A 15,292-nucleotide genomic window follows, 5' to 3' on the forward strand; every position below is an offset into this window, starting at 1 on the left:
AGCACTGTTAAACTAATTTTGATTAAAAACAACTCCAAAATTTAACCACCCTCCCCCCCCCCCATTCTTAATAAAAAAAATATACATGAAAGCTTTTAATATCGAAATATTCTTCTTTCAGCACCAATTTCTCAGGTTACAGCACCATATTTCTATTGGTACTGAAAGAGAAATCATCTCTAGAAACGCCTAGAAGGCTCTAGAAGGTCCTAGCAGGTTCAAGTCTCCATTCGCCTGCAAACCACACCGCGAGCCCACCAACAAAGGCTACATTGCACTACCCCGAAAGCAATCTACAATACAAACACAAAGAGAAAGTTTCAAATTCATTTTAATATCTCACAATAGTAAAGTAAGTCACGGGCGTGAACCAAGACTAAGCTAGTCGTGGCCGACTGCGGCTGGGCGGCGGCTCGACGCGTTGCGGCTGACATTCAGTTGCGATACATGGAAATATGGGCAATCTCACAAAAGGTAACATACCTATGCGATAGTTTGGCTTATGGATAACGCGTTTTCTGCGTGAGCGACGGATACGACGCGATGCTGCGAAAGCGACGAACACGCTCAATTCAACGGCATACCCTATTTGAGGGCCTATGTGACACTCTGCGACGGGACGCGACGTAACGCCGACTTGCATCGACAATTGTCCTATACCTCTCGAAGATTCGAGAAATAATGACCAAAATCACGTAGGACACTTGTCGCGTATAGCGTCGCGTCGCGTCGTATTCGTCGCTAACGCAATACACCGCGGAACAAAATTCGATAGATAGCGACAGATGTATTGAAAACAACTGTCAAATTTCCGTCTGTTAAGCTTAAGTCCCGTATTCAATTAGTAAACATTTGTTTAACAAGATGAATCAACGTGTTGCAGAGTTGAAAACTGCATGTGCAAACAAAGTTTCCAGCGACATTCTAGCCCTTCATCAATGGGTGTATCCCAGTAGTTCCATAATGGAACCCTCATCAACAACGTTGATCAACTGTTGCTAAACAATTGTAAATACGGTGCTTTAAACCTTGCGTCCACTGCGTCGAAATACGGACCCGTAAGGATCACTTTGTATTCATTTCTATGGTGATGAAATGTCCAGTTGGACGCAGTACCATAGAAATTAATACAGAGGAATAAATCTATACTCCGACGCAATAGACGCGCAACTATTACATTATTAAAAGACTAGCGGATCCTAGAGGCCTATTAAAAAAGATCTATTTTCCTCACAATTACAGACAATTACAAGTTTTCACATAGATATAAGTTGAATACAGTTTTATCCTATCACTTTTAAAAGTGCTGGCAATGAATTAGTCATTTGATGTTAAATAGTATTAATTCGTGAATAAAGGTTTTAAACATTTGAACTTACATCATATCATATAGATCCGCCAGTCTAGGTTTTTAAGTTTAGCATCTCATTTTGTCTTATAGATACTTAAATATCATTTATTTTTGAAAAGTACACAATTTTTTATTATTTAAATCATCACACCTGTAACTGAAGGTGTAGACAGATGTATAAAACACCTACATTTCGCCATTTAATTTTACAATAGGGAGCAGTTACCTATAAGTTTTGTGACTACATATTGCCCATATTCCCATAAAACGTCAACTGTACTCAAAATTCAAATGTACTTAACACTAAAAGAAAGCTTACAAATTAACCTTAATTATTTCTCACTAAAGCTGTCACTAGTTTGAAAGAACTCTTACAGAAAGGTTAGCCGCAACGAGCGAGCCGACACGCTTCAAACTAATTCAGATACAATTTCATTAGAGACAGTTAACAAAATTGATCTCATATAACAATGAATGAATCAACTGCATATAAAAATATATAAATCTTATTTCAAATCAATTTAAACTATAATGTGGACTCTTTTAAACGTGTGCGCGATTCAAAATGGCCGCGAAATAAATTCTACTAAATGGTAGTTTATTTTTTTAGTGTGGTAATTCTGCTATGTTTAGGCTTTTTTGAAGCGTGCACACGGAATGCTGAAACAACCAAGGAGCTCAAACGAGTATGTAAGGTATAATTATTTCCTAAGACTTAATATGACAATTTAACGACCGCAAGTCGTGTTATTTATCAATATTAATAAATATTTGTTTAGATAAAGCTTCTAATCGTTTGCTCAACTCGATTGTTTCAATATTTTAAATTACATCTCGCCAGAGTCCACTGAACTTCGAAATACTATTTTAAAAAAATAAATTTAGATTCACCGCAACTTTCTATATAGTTCAAATGATACAAACAGTGAAAAAACACCTGAAGATAAAACGGTGCAATCATTTTGTTTATATTAAAAAACACAATAATATTGTCCTAGCAACGGTACAAGGTATTAGGTACATTATTTAGACTCAACTAGGTTAGTTAAATTGCGCTACTCTTTGCTATTTTTAATTTCACTAAAAACTCTAGCACAAGAATTTACAAAACCCGCCCGGGCGACACGGGCGACGCTAAGACGAAAAAATTTTTACTAACTCCGTTCCGCCACCGACATAATCGTAAAAAACCTTTCTTTTTTTGCGGATTTTTTAAAAATTTTGTTTTCCTAACTCCTATGTACATGCATGTGAAGTGCGAAACTCACTCGGGAGCAACGTGGGGGACGATACACCGATCAACAACAACAATTCATTTATAAAGATACAAATTTCACGTCAAAAAATGTATAAGAACGACACCGCGACGCCCCCCGCCTGTGACCGCACGCAGTGATATGCAAACGACGACAAAATTACGATCTAAAATTAATGAGAACAGCACACCCGTCCATAGAAAAAACAGACAACGTACAAACGTGAACGAGGGCCGCTGAACGACGGCGCCGACAAAACAACCTACAAACTAGCGACTAATCGTACGTGCGAGAGAATACGGCCGCCCCGCCTCAACAAACTAAACCGCGCTCTAAATCAACAACAAAATATTTTCATTTTCAAACGCTACATGCCATCAAAACGTAGACGATCAGCGTGGCGGTGCGGCGCAGTGGCGAGGTCGGCACAATGGCGACCGAGCCGCGTCACTGCGCCGCGCCGCCACGGAATAAGAAACTAAACGATAGTCAAAACTAAAATAATGCGAGGCGACATCAAGAATTACAACAGACAAGCGAAAACAGGTCACAAAAACCTCAAGAGAAAATAATATAAAGAATAAAGGTATCAACTCAAGCCCTGCGAGAGACTACTCAACACTTTTTCACAAAGAAATGTAATAATTTGTGAACTACAAGTAAAATACTCGATATTTCGTCCTAGATTTTAACTCGTAGAGCAAAACTTCAGTTTGCCGTGTTAGTAGTCTGCTACAGAGCGCGAAAAAACCTTCAGTAGGAGGACGAATTGAAACTTTCCCCCGTGCGACAATAAACAACTAAATAGCAAAATTACTAAAAATCCTTTCACGAACTACCATTTCGGTAGAAAAGCGTTACGCTGGCCACACTGGATCCAAACAATTGTATCGCACGAATTGAAATAATAGGCTTTAGGCTTGGCCTAAATGTTGCTATAGGTATTTAAACCTTTGGTATGATTTAGAACAAATCTGCTCCGGGTTTCTCAGAGCTTTTGAGCAGAAATGCACCTATGTGGCTTATGTTGCTTGAACTTTGTCCGCTCATATCGCACGCTTAATAAGACACTGGCGTAATTCAAAAATCTAGATTTGTAGGAAACCGCATGAGAGTGAAAGAGACCGATATAGTAGTAACTCGGTCTAGGAACGAGATATCGGAAAATATCCGAGATACAAAGATAGATGGCGTTGAAACGAGTTCCTTTTTAACTCATTTTGGAGTTAAACCGTAATCGGTCAGTTTATGAGCGTGCGATATTTAGAGCATAAAATTAACAAAACACGAGACACATCGGTGCATTTCTGCCCTAAAAGTACCGAGATACCTAGAGTAGATCTGCTATAAAGCTTTTTTTAGTGTGATATTTAGTATGTACGCGCCTACAAGCGTCTTCTCCTCGTGACCAGCATCACATGACGGTACTAACGTCACTCAAAGCTAGGCATAGTGCAAGTCTAGCCTACCGCTCGCATCAGACCACATATCCCAAACACACCTCGGCATTTAATCTCTAACACCAATTTATTTAACTTTTTTAATCGCTGGGCTAACAGATCTTCAAGAATAGAATTTTGAACGCAATTCTTGTAGTCAATTCAGCAGATTTTCTTTCTCAAAAATGTATTGCTGATTTCTTAAGTTTAAACTACAAACACACCCATTTATATTTATAATACTGATCGTTTTTCTTCATATTTAGCGTTCAAAAGTTAATCAATTTAAAAAAGGTCACTTGAAGATCCGTTTTTCAATTTTATAAAAACACCCAAGCGTTTCACTACAACGTTGCGCGTAAAGTAAAAAAATCACATCCGAATTCACATTATTTACGTTTTTTTTATTATAAAAATACAAAAATACAAAATGGGACAGTGCGACCATACATTCAACTATCGCCCGCCATACTAATTTCAACTAGGGGGGTAGGGAATACTAAACAATTTACAAAAACCCATTGAGCAATTTCATGAAAAAGAACCACCAAAAAACACGAACGAGTGTACGAAATTCACAAACTAATAATAAAACGTAAAAATAAATTTCATATTAAAACAACTCGTTGCACCGACGCAGAAACAAAACGCTACAAACTAATTTCTAAGTGTAGCCATATTAAATATTCCAAAAAACTACCAAATTTGAAAATGCAGTAAAAAAACGGAAAATCAGTCGACAATAAAATGAATTCATCAATGATAACATGTGCAAGTGAAATGGTTCCTATTATAAGGTGTTCGGGGCGATCAAGGCGTGTGTTTTTAAAAATATTTTTCTAGGAAACTTCTATTTTATTAGAGAAATCGTATTCGCATTTGCTATTATACTGAAACTATTTAATTTACTAGTCGATCCGAGCCTACTAGAGATTGGTGACAAACGTATTTAAATAGATCTAAATGTTATTATCAGAGAAATATAAATTGCATCTTACAAACTGATTACGTGTGCTCGCTTGTACGAATGCCTAGTAGTAGTAATAGAAATCGGACCGATTTAAGATTCACTTAGACTCTTGAGCGCGCCTCGAGACCCTCCCCGCGCCAAATACTATACATACATATCTAAATACTAAGAAAAATATAATATAATAATTATTTCACTTCAATATTTTGTCTACATTAATTGGTTAATACTTGAACAACTCGACGCGGAAAGGTCCCGCGGCGCGAAAATGGCAAATTTTACTAAAACGCTTTCTACTATTATTACAAATTGTACCTACTTATCCGTTAGTGCGGGACTATTATACCCCGGCCGCAATTGTGAACATTCAAAAATAGGGGAATTTAGACAAAAACGACCCTTATAATGAGAGTCAAATGGGGTGAAAGGACCATATTTGATTCTAGAGCATCTTGAAGATGGAAACTAATCAATTCTCGTGTATTTGTCAAAACTGATAAGTTAAAACTTCAATATGACCTTTTAAGAGCCGTAAGGGAATGACCAAACTGGCTCACGAGGAACAGAAACGACCTAATTATCTTGGGGGTTTGTGGGACCCCTAATATTCGAGCTACATGGGGAGGGGTACACCAAACTCATACGCCGCGACAAGGCACTATCAAGCCTCATATTAATTTACCGAAAAAAGGTTTTACACACAACACGAAAAAACCGCATCGAAATAATGAAAAAAAATATCAAAAAATCCGCGCAAGTCTTTACTACAGTCTCTATTATATTCCGTGGTCATTCGGGATACGCTATCTAACTCCGCTGTCATTACTCGAGATTTTAAGTACAATTAAATATAATGAAAAAACCATCCAAATTGTTTGTTTTGTTTTGAGATTTCTTAATGGTTTTAAACTGGCATTTAAGGCTTTAAGATAATATATAGTAATTGAGAGTATAGTTACGAAATGCAGCCCAAAACCAATGGATGAAATCTCAAATTGATTTGACGCGCTGATTATCGCAAGCTTTGTATTTGAATACATTGGTTATTAGACATGAGCCCATAAATGGGGTCTGTCAGACCCTAACTTTCATATTCAAGTGCCATATCGAGATTTTATCAATGGTAGATGTGTCAAGGGGTCTGTTCAACCCCAAACTTTATATTAATTTGCTATGTCAAGATTTTAAAGTATGGTAAAAGCGAGTAGAGGTCTATTAGACCCCAACATTTTCATTCACTTCCCATAATATTAAGTGTGCTACTAGCAAGTGACTAGAGGTCTAATAGACCCCAACATTTATATCCACTTTTCATATTAAGATATTAAGGGTGTGGTAAAGTAACAACAGATCTGTCGGACCCTTTTACACCTATTCAATATCAAAGCTAAGCGATTTTCAACGCGTCTCCTCTCACCAATTATTTTAAAGGCATCAAAGACGCGCGACTGGTCCAAACGCGGACGAACGTTACAAATTAAAACATCGGTGTTCTTTTGAAGTCAAAACTATTGGTTTGTACACAAAAGTGAATAAAATTTGTTATAATATCATATCTTTTCGTAAAGGTAAATTTCGTCATCTTAGTTCTATCGTATATTTAGCGGTTGTTTATCTATTCTATAGCGTTTAAATTCATATAAAAAAACGCTATTGAATAGTTAAACTACCGCTGAATGGACTCAGAAACCGGGGGTAAGTAATTCTTTGGCAGTTTTGACATTCTGATGTCATTGGCTAAAGAATTAAAAGACGAAATTGAAATTTGCGTCCTGAAAAGTTGTTAAAAATAACTTACGTGATGATAAAACTAAAACGACGATTAGGTTCTTTGGTTAAATATTGCTTTGTGGTCAACTAAGAGCCCTGCCTCACTAAGACGCCATGGCGACGTCGCTGGCTGCGTATCCAAGCAGTTAATATTGAAATGTAAGCCACCTAACTCGCGTGGCGACGGTGTGGCAACGTGACATTTCAATAACTGCTTGTATACGTAGCAAGCGACGCCGCCATGGCGTCTTAGTGAGGCAGGGCTCTAAGACCTACGCAAGTCTATTCTCAACGATTTTAGTTTTCAAGCGACAATTCGAGGTACAAATCAGGTCGTGGGACGGCGACGCGTCGTGTAAGAAAATCAATTAATTTGTATTATGGTAGTCTCTTGAAGGTTAAAATCGTCTTTCGTAGGCTTATGTAAAGTCCTCCTTTATAAAAGAGACATGATATTACCTTCGAAATAGCCTCAAATCCTACCCTTCCGCAACAAACCAATAGTGTTAATTTCTCGCTATAATTTAGTATTATCCCAAGTGAAAGAGCGCGAGCGCTTGTGAAACCTTCCCTATGTACACACTATGTTTAATAAGGTTAATATATCTTAAATAGTTTGGGACCCGCTAACGGTCACATTTTCAAAAACTACGACTAAAACGCTTTTTGTACACGAAACGACCTTCAAATTCCAAGAATGGTACACTCAGGTTTTTAAACGACAAACGACCCTATTTTCAAAAGTGAACGACTAAACGACCATTTACGAAATTGGACGACTATACGACCATTTTTGAAAACGAACTAGCGAAACCGACTCGACACTTAAAGTACGAAGGTTTTACGTACCCTCCAAAGTGCGAGGACTTCACGTGCCCTCAAAAAGCACGTTTCGACGCCAATTTTCAAAATGTCCACCTCCAGTGGGTCCCTAAAGTTAGATACTATTCTACCTTCTATTGCACTACCCCGGCAAATTCAAAAAAATAGTTTTTTTTAATATATTACTTTTTTAACGCTAAAAATAAATCGTGTGGGGACGCTTCGCTTTAACCAAACGGTGGTTTCGTGTAGTGGTATGCAAAAGCTGCCATTTTGGCATCTATAAATATGAAATTTACCCCCGGTTTCTGAGTACATTTAGCGGTAGTTTATCTATTTAATAGCGTTAAAACTCATACAGAAAAAACGCTATTGAATAGATAAACTACCGCTAAATGTACTCAGAAACCGGGGGTTATTCGTTCGTATAGTCCACCTAGTGTATGCACCCAAAGGCACTCTACAAAGTTTTTCAGACTATAGTAACTTTACCGCTTTGAAGATCGTTACAGCAATTATCTTTTTATATTTATAGACACCTGACTATCTCAATTGTGAATACATACCACCATTTTACAAAAAAAGATCTCAATTCACGGATCTAATAGACTCAACAACACACCAAAATAATGTAAGAAGTCTGTGAGACCGTTCCATGCCAAATCTGTATAACCAAAGTATGGTCTACTAGACCCAAACTTGACTATACAAAAAGGATCTCACAGCAACGCTAATTTAAGAGGTCTACGAGACTGTCGGTCTACAAATCTGTACACCCAAAGTATGGTTCACGAGACCCAAACTGGACTATACAAAAACGATGTCACACCAACGCTAATGTAATAGGTCTATGTGACCGGTCTCATCCCAAAATTGCATAACTAAAGTATGGTCTACGAGACCGAAACTTTAGTGCAACTGGTCTGTCAGACCGTTTTTTCGACAATTTCTTCAAGTTATTTCTAACGTTTGTCTACTAGACCGAAACTTTAGTCAAACGGATCTATCAGACCCCAGATTTTTTCGACATTTTCTTAGTCATTTCTACCGTTTGTCTACTAGACTGAAACTTTAGTCATACGGGTCTGTCATTCCGCAGATTTTTTCGACATTTTCTTCAATTTATTTCTACCATTTGTCTACAAGACCCAAACTGTAGTCGAAAGAGTCTATCAGACCGCGAATTTTTCTTACTTTCGGGTTATTTTAAACCACCGTTCGGTCGCTACTAACATCCCCACTTGCAAGACTACAGCCAAATTGGTAACCGTTTTTTATTTTGTACTAACGCCGTACCCTACCGCCTCCCTTGTCGAAATTATTACGAGCCCGTCTTGCTGTGCACGTTTCAGCAGCGGTCTGACGGACCTAGCCGAGGTGGGAATTAGAGACTACTGAAAAAGTAGCTTTTTTATAGTTTAATACTTCAAAAGTTGTAGATTATTGATATAAGTCAGGTCTAGGGCCAGTTTTACGGCTCACAGTTAAGTGCCTGATACCGTATCTTATAGATAGACAGCAAATATATGAAAACAGCTGTCTAAATTTCACCTGACATCTAACCGGTGGTGAAATTCACGTTTTATTACTTAAAAACCTTTCAGATAAGTCTCGGTTAACCTATCTAGTAGATTAATAATGCTGTCAATGTTTGACGAATAGACTAACCAATACTTTTTGTGTTGAAACATGGACTTAGTATCTTACGACACTTTTTCTCTAAGATGTACTCAATTTTTTAAGATGTTTTCGGTCACCCATCCCATTCCAAGCCTCGGCTACGTCCGCAACGCATCAACAAGTTCCATATAGATATACATTTAACAGGAGAACAAACAGGGAATGATCGGAGGGCATATGGAACTTGCATCTGAACCACTGCTCTAAACTTTATATTAATATACTAATATTGACTAAAAAACACAGTTTTAAAAACCTTTTTGTATGAAAAATGGGTCTTTTTCTATTTAGTGTCCAGAGTTGCTTAACCGTTCGTTTACCAATGAGCTATGAGTGTCTTAATTTTTTTTAAAGGCAACTCCCGCACTAAGAACTGCTCTTGTGTCGCGGGGACTTTTACAAACATACAAACAACGGACACAAAGTACAAACCAGACCCAAAATTGTGGATCTTACAAATTGTTCCGTGTGGGAATCGAACTCCCGACGCAATGGTAGCGCCGTGGCGACCTAAACCACTGCGCCACGGAGGCAGTCTTACCCCCGGTTTCTGAGGTACATTTAGCAATAGTTTATCTATTCAATAGCGTTTGAGTCTAATCGCTATTGAATAGATAAACTACCGTTAAATGTACCTCAGAATCCGAGGGTTAGTCTGTTTCTTAGTTTATATTAGTATATTAAAATATAGTCTATTTAACGCGCAAGCAAGTGTCAATTCGATACCAAGTCTTAACAAATTAAGGAACATATGTTAAAAGGAGAAATTGTCACTAACTACACAGGTACAATAATTGTTTTTCAAAAATCAGACATCCCACTTATGTCTTACGCTTAACCAGTTCCAGATTAGTGCCGGTTAACCTAACTAGCAGATAGTTTTCACGGATAAGTTACTGCGAGATATATCTCATAGATAAGCTAACTTTGAAAAAGATTTCATGGATAACCTAACTGAGATAGATCTCATGGATAAGCTAACTTTGAGATAGATCTCATGGATAAGCTAACTTTGAGATAGATCTCATGGATAACCTAACTAGCAGATAGCTTTCATGGATAACCTAACTTTGAGATAGATCTCATGGATACGCTAACTTTGAGATAGATCTCATGGATAAGCTAACTTTGAGATAGATCTCATGGATAAGCTAACTTTGAGATAGATCTCATGGATAAGCTAACTTTGAGTTAGATCTCATGGATAACCTAACTAAGATAGGTCTCACGGGTAAGCTATCTAGGAGATAGATCTCATGGATAACCTAACTTTGAGATAGATCTCATGGATAAGCTACCTGGGAGATAGGACCTGGCGGTTAGGCTAACTGGTACTTCTGTGAAACATGGGCTTAGTATCTTACGATGTGTGAGCGTTATTGCAGTGCGAGTAGGCGACTTTACATGATATGATTATAAAACGCAAGAAATATTGTTTTATTTGGTGAAAATTGTTATTTATTTGGCTATTATTAAAGTTATTTTAGACTTCAGGCGAAAAATGAATGTGTTATAAGTGTGACCGCTTGCTTGAAAAGATTATATTTTGACTTTTGGTTAGTCATCGACCTGTGTCAGCAAATTATTCTCGATTAAGCCATCACTTAGCAAAAGTCACGACTCGATCGAGGAAAAATTCATCGAAACCAAGTCGTCGATCAGTGTTGACAAATTTTACTAGATCGAGCCATCACTTATTACAAATCATGACTCAATTTAGTAAAAGACATGACTCAATCACGCAAAATTTACGACTCTATCAACTAATACTGCGTAAAACATCGTATTTTCTCCAAAAAACAGTTCCTTGCGATTAATAATCGTACATATAAAATCGCAAATCGCATGCGTAAAATCGCGAAAGCGTCACCTCGTGACAGATAGACCTTACCTATCCAACTTGGATGTTAAACTTTGCTTATCCAATATATTATTTATCAATGGCAACTTTAAAGAAACTACCATTTACAACATTTTTTATTCTGGCAATTTTAGAAGTAATGTTGCCAGTCTTAGTAGCATGTCTTTTGATTATCCTAGCACGATGCTTGAAATAATATTTAAGTATTATTTGTAATATCATATTTTCAAGCAAATAACTTTTTGTAGTTATAAATACAGTGGTTGCAAGTTCGAATCCCAAATATTGTAATTTTTAAACATGGGATGTACCGATTAGGATGTAATTTAGTCTCATGATAGATTTATTCATCGGCTACTTTTCTATTACTACGCGAGCGAAGTCTCGAGCATATAGTAATATTAGTTATAAAAATGGTAGTTTCCATTAAGTTCCACTGAATCAACGCCTTGAGTTAAAATCTAATATATTTTGCTTATACAAGTAACGTGTTGATAAATATTATACGCCACAGGCGTGTCCAGTCGTCAGATATAGTCTTGGATAACAATTGACAAGATTTTTGATAAAATTGGTTGGACTATCCGGTCGAAAAATTGACTATCCGATCAGGAAGCTCAACTATCCAATCAGATAGTTAAACTATCCAATTACAAAACTGTTTCGGGTAAATATACTGAACCGATTTGGATAAAATTGGACAGGGTGATAGTTTTTACCCTAGAGAAAGACATATTTATGGAAAAATCATGCAATAGTTATCCAAAAACCATAGATTCAAAGTCCGTTATAAGCAGAGTCAATCCTCAGCGGTGTTGCCAACGCGAAAAAATATTGCCATCGTAAAAAAATCATAGCCGGTTGGTACATTCCTGGCAACTACACGAATATCACGACTATCCCAAACTAGATAGTCAGGATAGTGGCTCTATACTAAAAGTTACACCACGAGAGAGTTATTATACTAGAGAATAATTAACTAAGTGCTGCTTACCTAGTTAGGATAGCGTGATGTCAGTGTTGCCAACACACAGACTAGTATTACCCCATTCCAAAAGTCCGATGTGTGAATTGGGCATTTTTTTTGTGAAATTGAAATAGATATTTCGAAACACGTATTTCAGTTTCACAGGGAGCCTGCGGCGTGGGACCCCCGGATAGTACCCGGATAGTAATCGGGCAGCAACTAATTAAATGGTAACTTTAATTTCCTATAGTAATTAGACTATGGATAGCGATTTTCGAGCGATAAACCGTCTATCCGAAATTGCAATAACCCCAAATTGCTAAATACCCCAAATCGCAAGAATCTACGAGAATAACCCCAGATTGCGAGAGCTCTAGCAACTGCTCATACGTACCGCCTATCGCGATATACCCCACATGCGGGTACCCGTGTCCCGCAGTACCCGCGGCACCTATCCGAGCACTAGCCGGTAACATTACTAGGTACAGTACTACCCATGGTCGCGAGTACACCCGTGACCACCACGCATTACAAGGGGGGTCATACACGCTAGATCTTATCGGGCTGGGCCGGGAAAGAGTGGGGTTTTACATTTCCCTAGTTGTTATACTCCACTTTTCACTACGCAAACAATCTAACCATCCAAATTCCCTCAACATTTCCATCACCCCCCCTCCCCACTAACAACTCCTCACCCCCCCAAACAACTCCCCCCCCCCCCATCAATCTCTCAACTCCCCCAAACAACTCCTCACCCCCGCCCCCCGCCAAACTCCTAATCCCACCGAAAAACTCCTAATCCCCCCATCATAGCTCTTCATCTCCCAACACACTCACTTAGCCTCTCAGCACCCCCACTCAGCCCCCCAACCCTCTCCCTCCCCCCTCCCCCCGCTGGTCACTAACACCAGCGGAAGGGCACGGCGCGCGGTCGGTCGGCGCCCTCCTTGACCAGCGGCTTGTGGAACTCGCGGCCGGGACGAGAGTGGATCGTCGCCCAACAGTGCTCGCAGTAGTACTGGAATATATAAAAATATAAGTTAAAATTGTTGTTAGAATAAATACGCCATTATTAGCAATTCTTATACTCTAGGATCGCGTCATATCTGACGGAACATACGTCGCGTATCATCGGTCGCGTAACGCAAGAACGGACAAATTTATAGATCAATTATAAATTTCGGTAACTCTCTTAAAGTTGTATATAGACCCAGTAGTAGGCTACATACAACCAGGTCATTGTCAGACTTTCGTATGATCATCTTCCCAAAATCCCATATTCACAACAAAATATAGTGTTCCACGACAGAATTTATAGAGTCCCCACCCTTCCTAAGCTCCCAGTGGAAACCCAGACCCAAACCTTTTTAGACATCTACATTATTCTACATATGTCCGCCCCATGCGCTTTATATCGAGTTACCCGTGAGAATAACAACTTGACGAAAATTACCTTAGCCTAGTCCACGGTACACATCAATATAATATCTATGTATTTGGCAGGTGCCATTCGAACGGGTGCTCATGATGGACTACCCCTACTACTACTATCCCCCCCCCCAGGGGTTGGGCACGTACCTGCAGACAGGTGACGTTGGCGCAGAAGAAGGGCGCGAACTTGGAGCCGCAGCGCGCTCCGGCGCACTCGTCACACATCTGATCGTCCAGCACGTATGGCTTCACCTGCACACGACATACAGTATATTTTACATACGTCATATGTACTACATACATAATATCTCGGACCTTTTTGCCATAGTGATATAAAAACCTTAATATATACATTTCTTAGAGGTTTTTGCATAGTCTCAAACTAGCTATTGGCCAGTGTGGTGGACTCAAGGCGTAAGCTCTCCTTCACTGTGGCAGGAGACTTTAGCCCAGTATTTTTTTGTCCCAGGGCTGGACAAGGGTCTCCTCCTAAACGAGGAGGGGATTAGACATTGAGTTTACCACGTTGGCCAAGTGCAAGTTCGAGACTTGAATGTTCTCAAAACAATTTAATTTTTACATCACTTTGGAGATATGCACAATTTTGGGAATTCCAAGTTTCGGAGAGTATGTTTCAAATATTAAGCAACTGTCTCCCAGAAAGCTTTTCAGCTAGTATTGTGTAGTGTTGCATGTACGTGTATGTATCTATGTAGTGTGTATTTGTGTGTATGTACATATGTATGTATGCATGTATGTATGTAGTGTGTATATATGTATGTATGTATGTAGTGTGCATTGCGTGTACATACCTCGACCCGCTTGTCGATGTCTCCGTGCTGCAGCTGCACGAAGCGCGCGGAGATGGCGGCGATGTACGACTGCTGGTTGGAGAACGCCACGCGACCCGCGCCCTGCAATAACACAACGGCATGGTAAATATTACAAATCAAGAGCTCTCGAGGTACATAGGTTGATATAGAAGAAGAGCTCATCGAATAGTATCTAGTGGTTGGTTAAAGGCCCGACGTAAACCAACGGAGGCGCAACGATACTTTGACAATACTCGGGCCGTTACAATCGTGCTCACTACGTCATAATCAAAAGAATCGTAGTAATGTGACAAAAAGTGTCTTTACACACACTATCGCGTAAAACTGCATGTGGCTTTTCAAAAAAAAGAAAAACATACGTGTATTTAGGAAATCATTCCCTATCGGGTTAAAATATGTGATGAAAAACAACTTTTTTTTTTCTAACTTACGCGAGCGCAACTCCTCGGGTCTTCGAGTAATATAATCAAGGTAAAAGGATAGAAACCCAACAGTCAGTTGTGATGGGGTGTACGGTATACTCACCTTGGGGTACTTGAGCTCGGGGTCCGTGTCGATGCCGGCGTAGCACACGCCGCCGTACAACCGGTCCATTATCATCGCCAGCTCCACTACGAACAAATAACAATTAAGTTAATTTAGTCTATCCCTGATGAAACACTGAACACCAAACACCAAATGAACACTTTCTAAAAGACGCTTTCCTGATTACTTACTCTACAAAATCGTCTCTTCCAAGGGTACCTTCAAAATTACAATTCTTCAGCAGCCATTAACTAACACTGAACACCTTCAAAAAGACGCTTACCAGCTTGTTTCGGCAACATTTCCTCCAGACAGCACAGCTTCTAATTCTTTCAAACCTTAAAACCACATTTCCTCGGGTATTAAGTTACTCACCAGCATGTAGCA

At 38.9% G+C, this 15,292-nt stretch overlaps 1 protein-coding gene across 2 annotated transcripts in view; it reads right to left on the reverse strand.

The window, feature by feature from the left end:
- Nucleotides 1-12,952: 12,952 nt before the first annotated feature.
- orb2 (cytoplasmic polyadenylation element-binding protein orb2) overlaps nucleotides 12,953-15,292 on the reverse strand; it is a 70,588-nt gene continuing 68,248 nt past the window's right edge. Inside the window, exons 6-9 of one of the 2 annotated variants that reach the window (XM_076133724.1) lie at nucleotides 14,906-14,991; nucleotides 14,360-14,461; nucleotides 13,695-13,799; nucleotides 12,953-13,134 (exon numbers count right to left, since the gene is read on the reverse strand). In XM_076133724.1, the coding sequence (XP_075989839.1) occupies nucleotides 13,018-13,134; nucleotides 13,695-13,799; nucleotides 14,360-14,461; nucleotides 14,906-14,991 (410 nt within the window). In that variant the 3' untranslated portion in view covers nucleotides 12,953-13,017. The remainder of the gene's footprint in view (nucleotides 13,135-13,694; nucleotides 13,800-14,359; nucleotides 14,462-14,905; nucleotides 14,992-15,292) is intronic. The other variant, XM_076133723.1, reaches the window with a different exon arrangement.

This window comes from Anticarsia gemmatalis, chromosome 30, assembly GCF_050436995.1.
Source record: "Anticarsia gemmatalis isolate Benzon Research Colony breed Stoneville strain chromosome 30, ilAntGemm2 primary, whole genome shotgun sequence".
Taxonomy (NCBI): Eukaryota; Metazoa; Arthropoda; class Insecta; order Lepidoptera; family Erebidae; genus Anticarsia; species Anticarsia gemmatalis.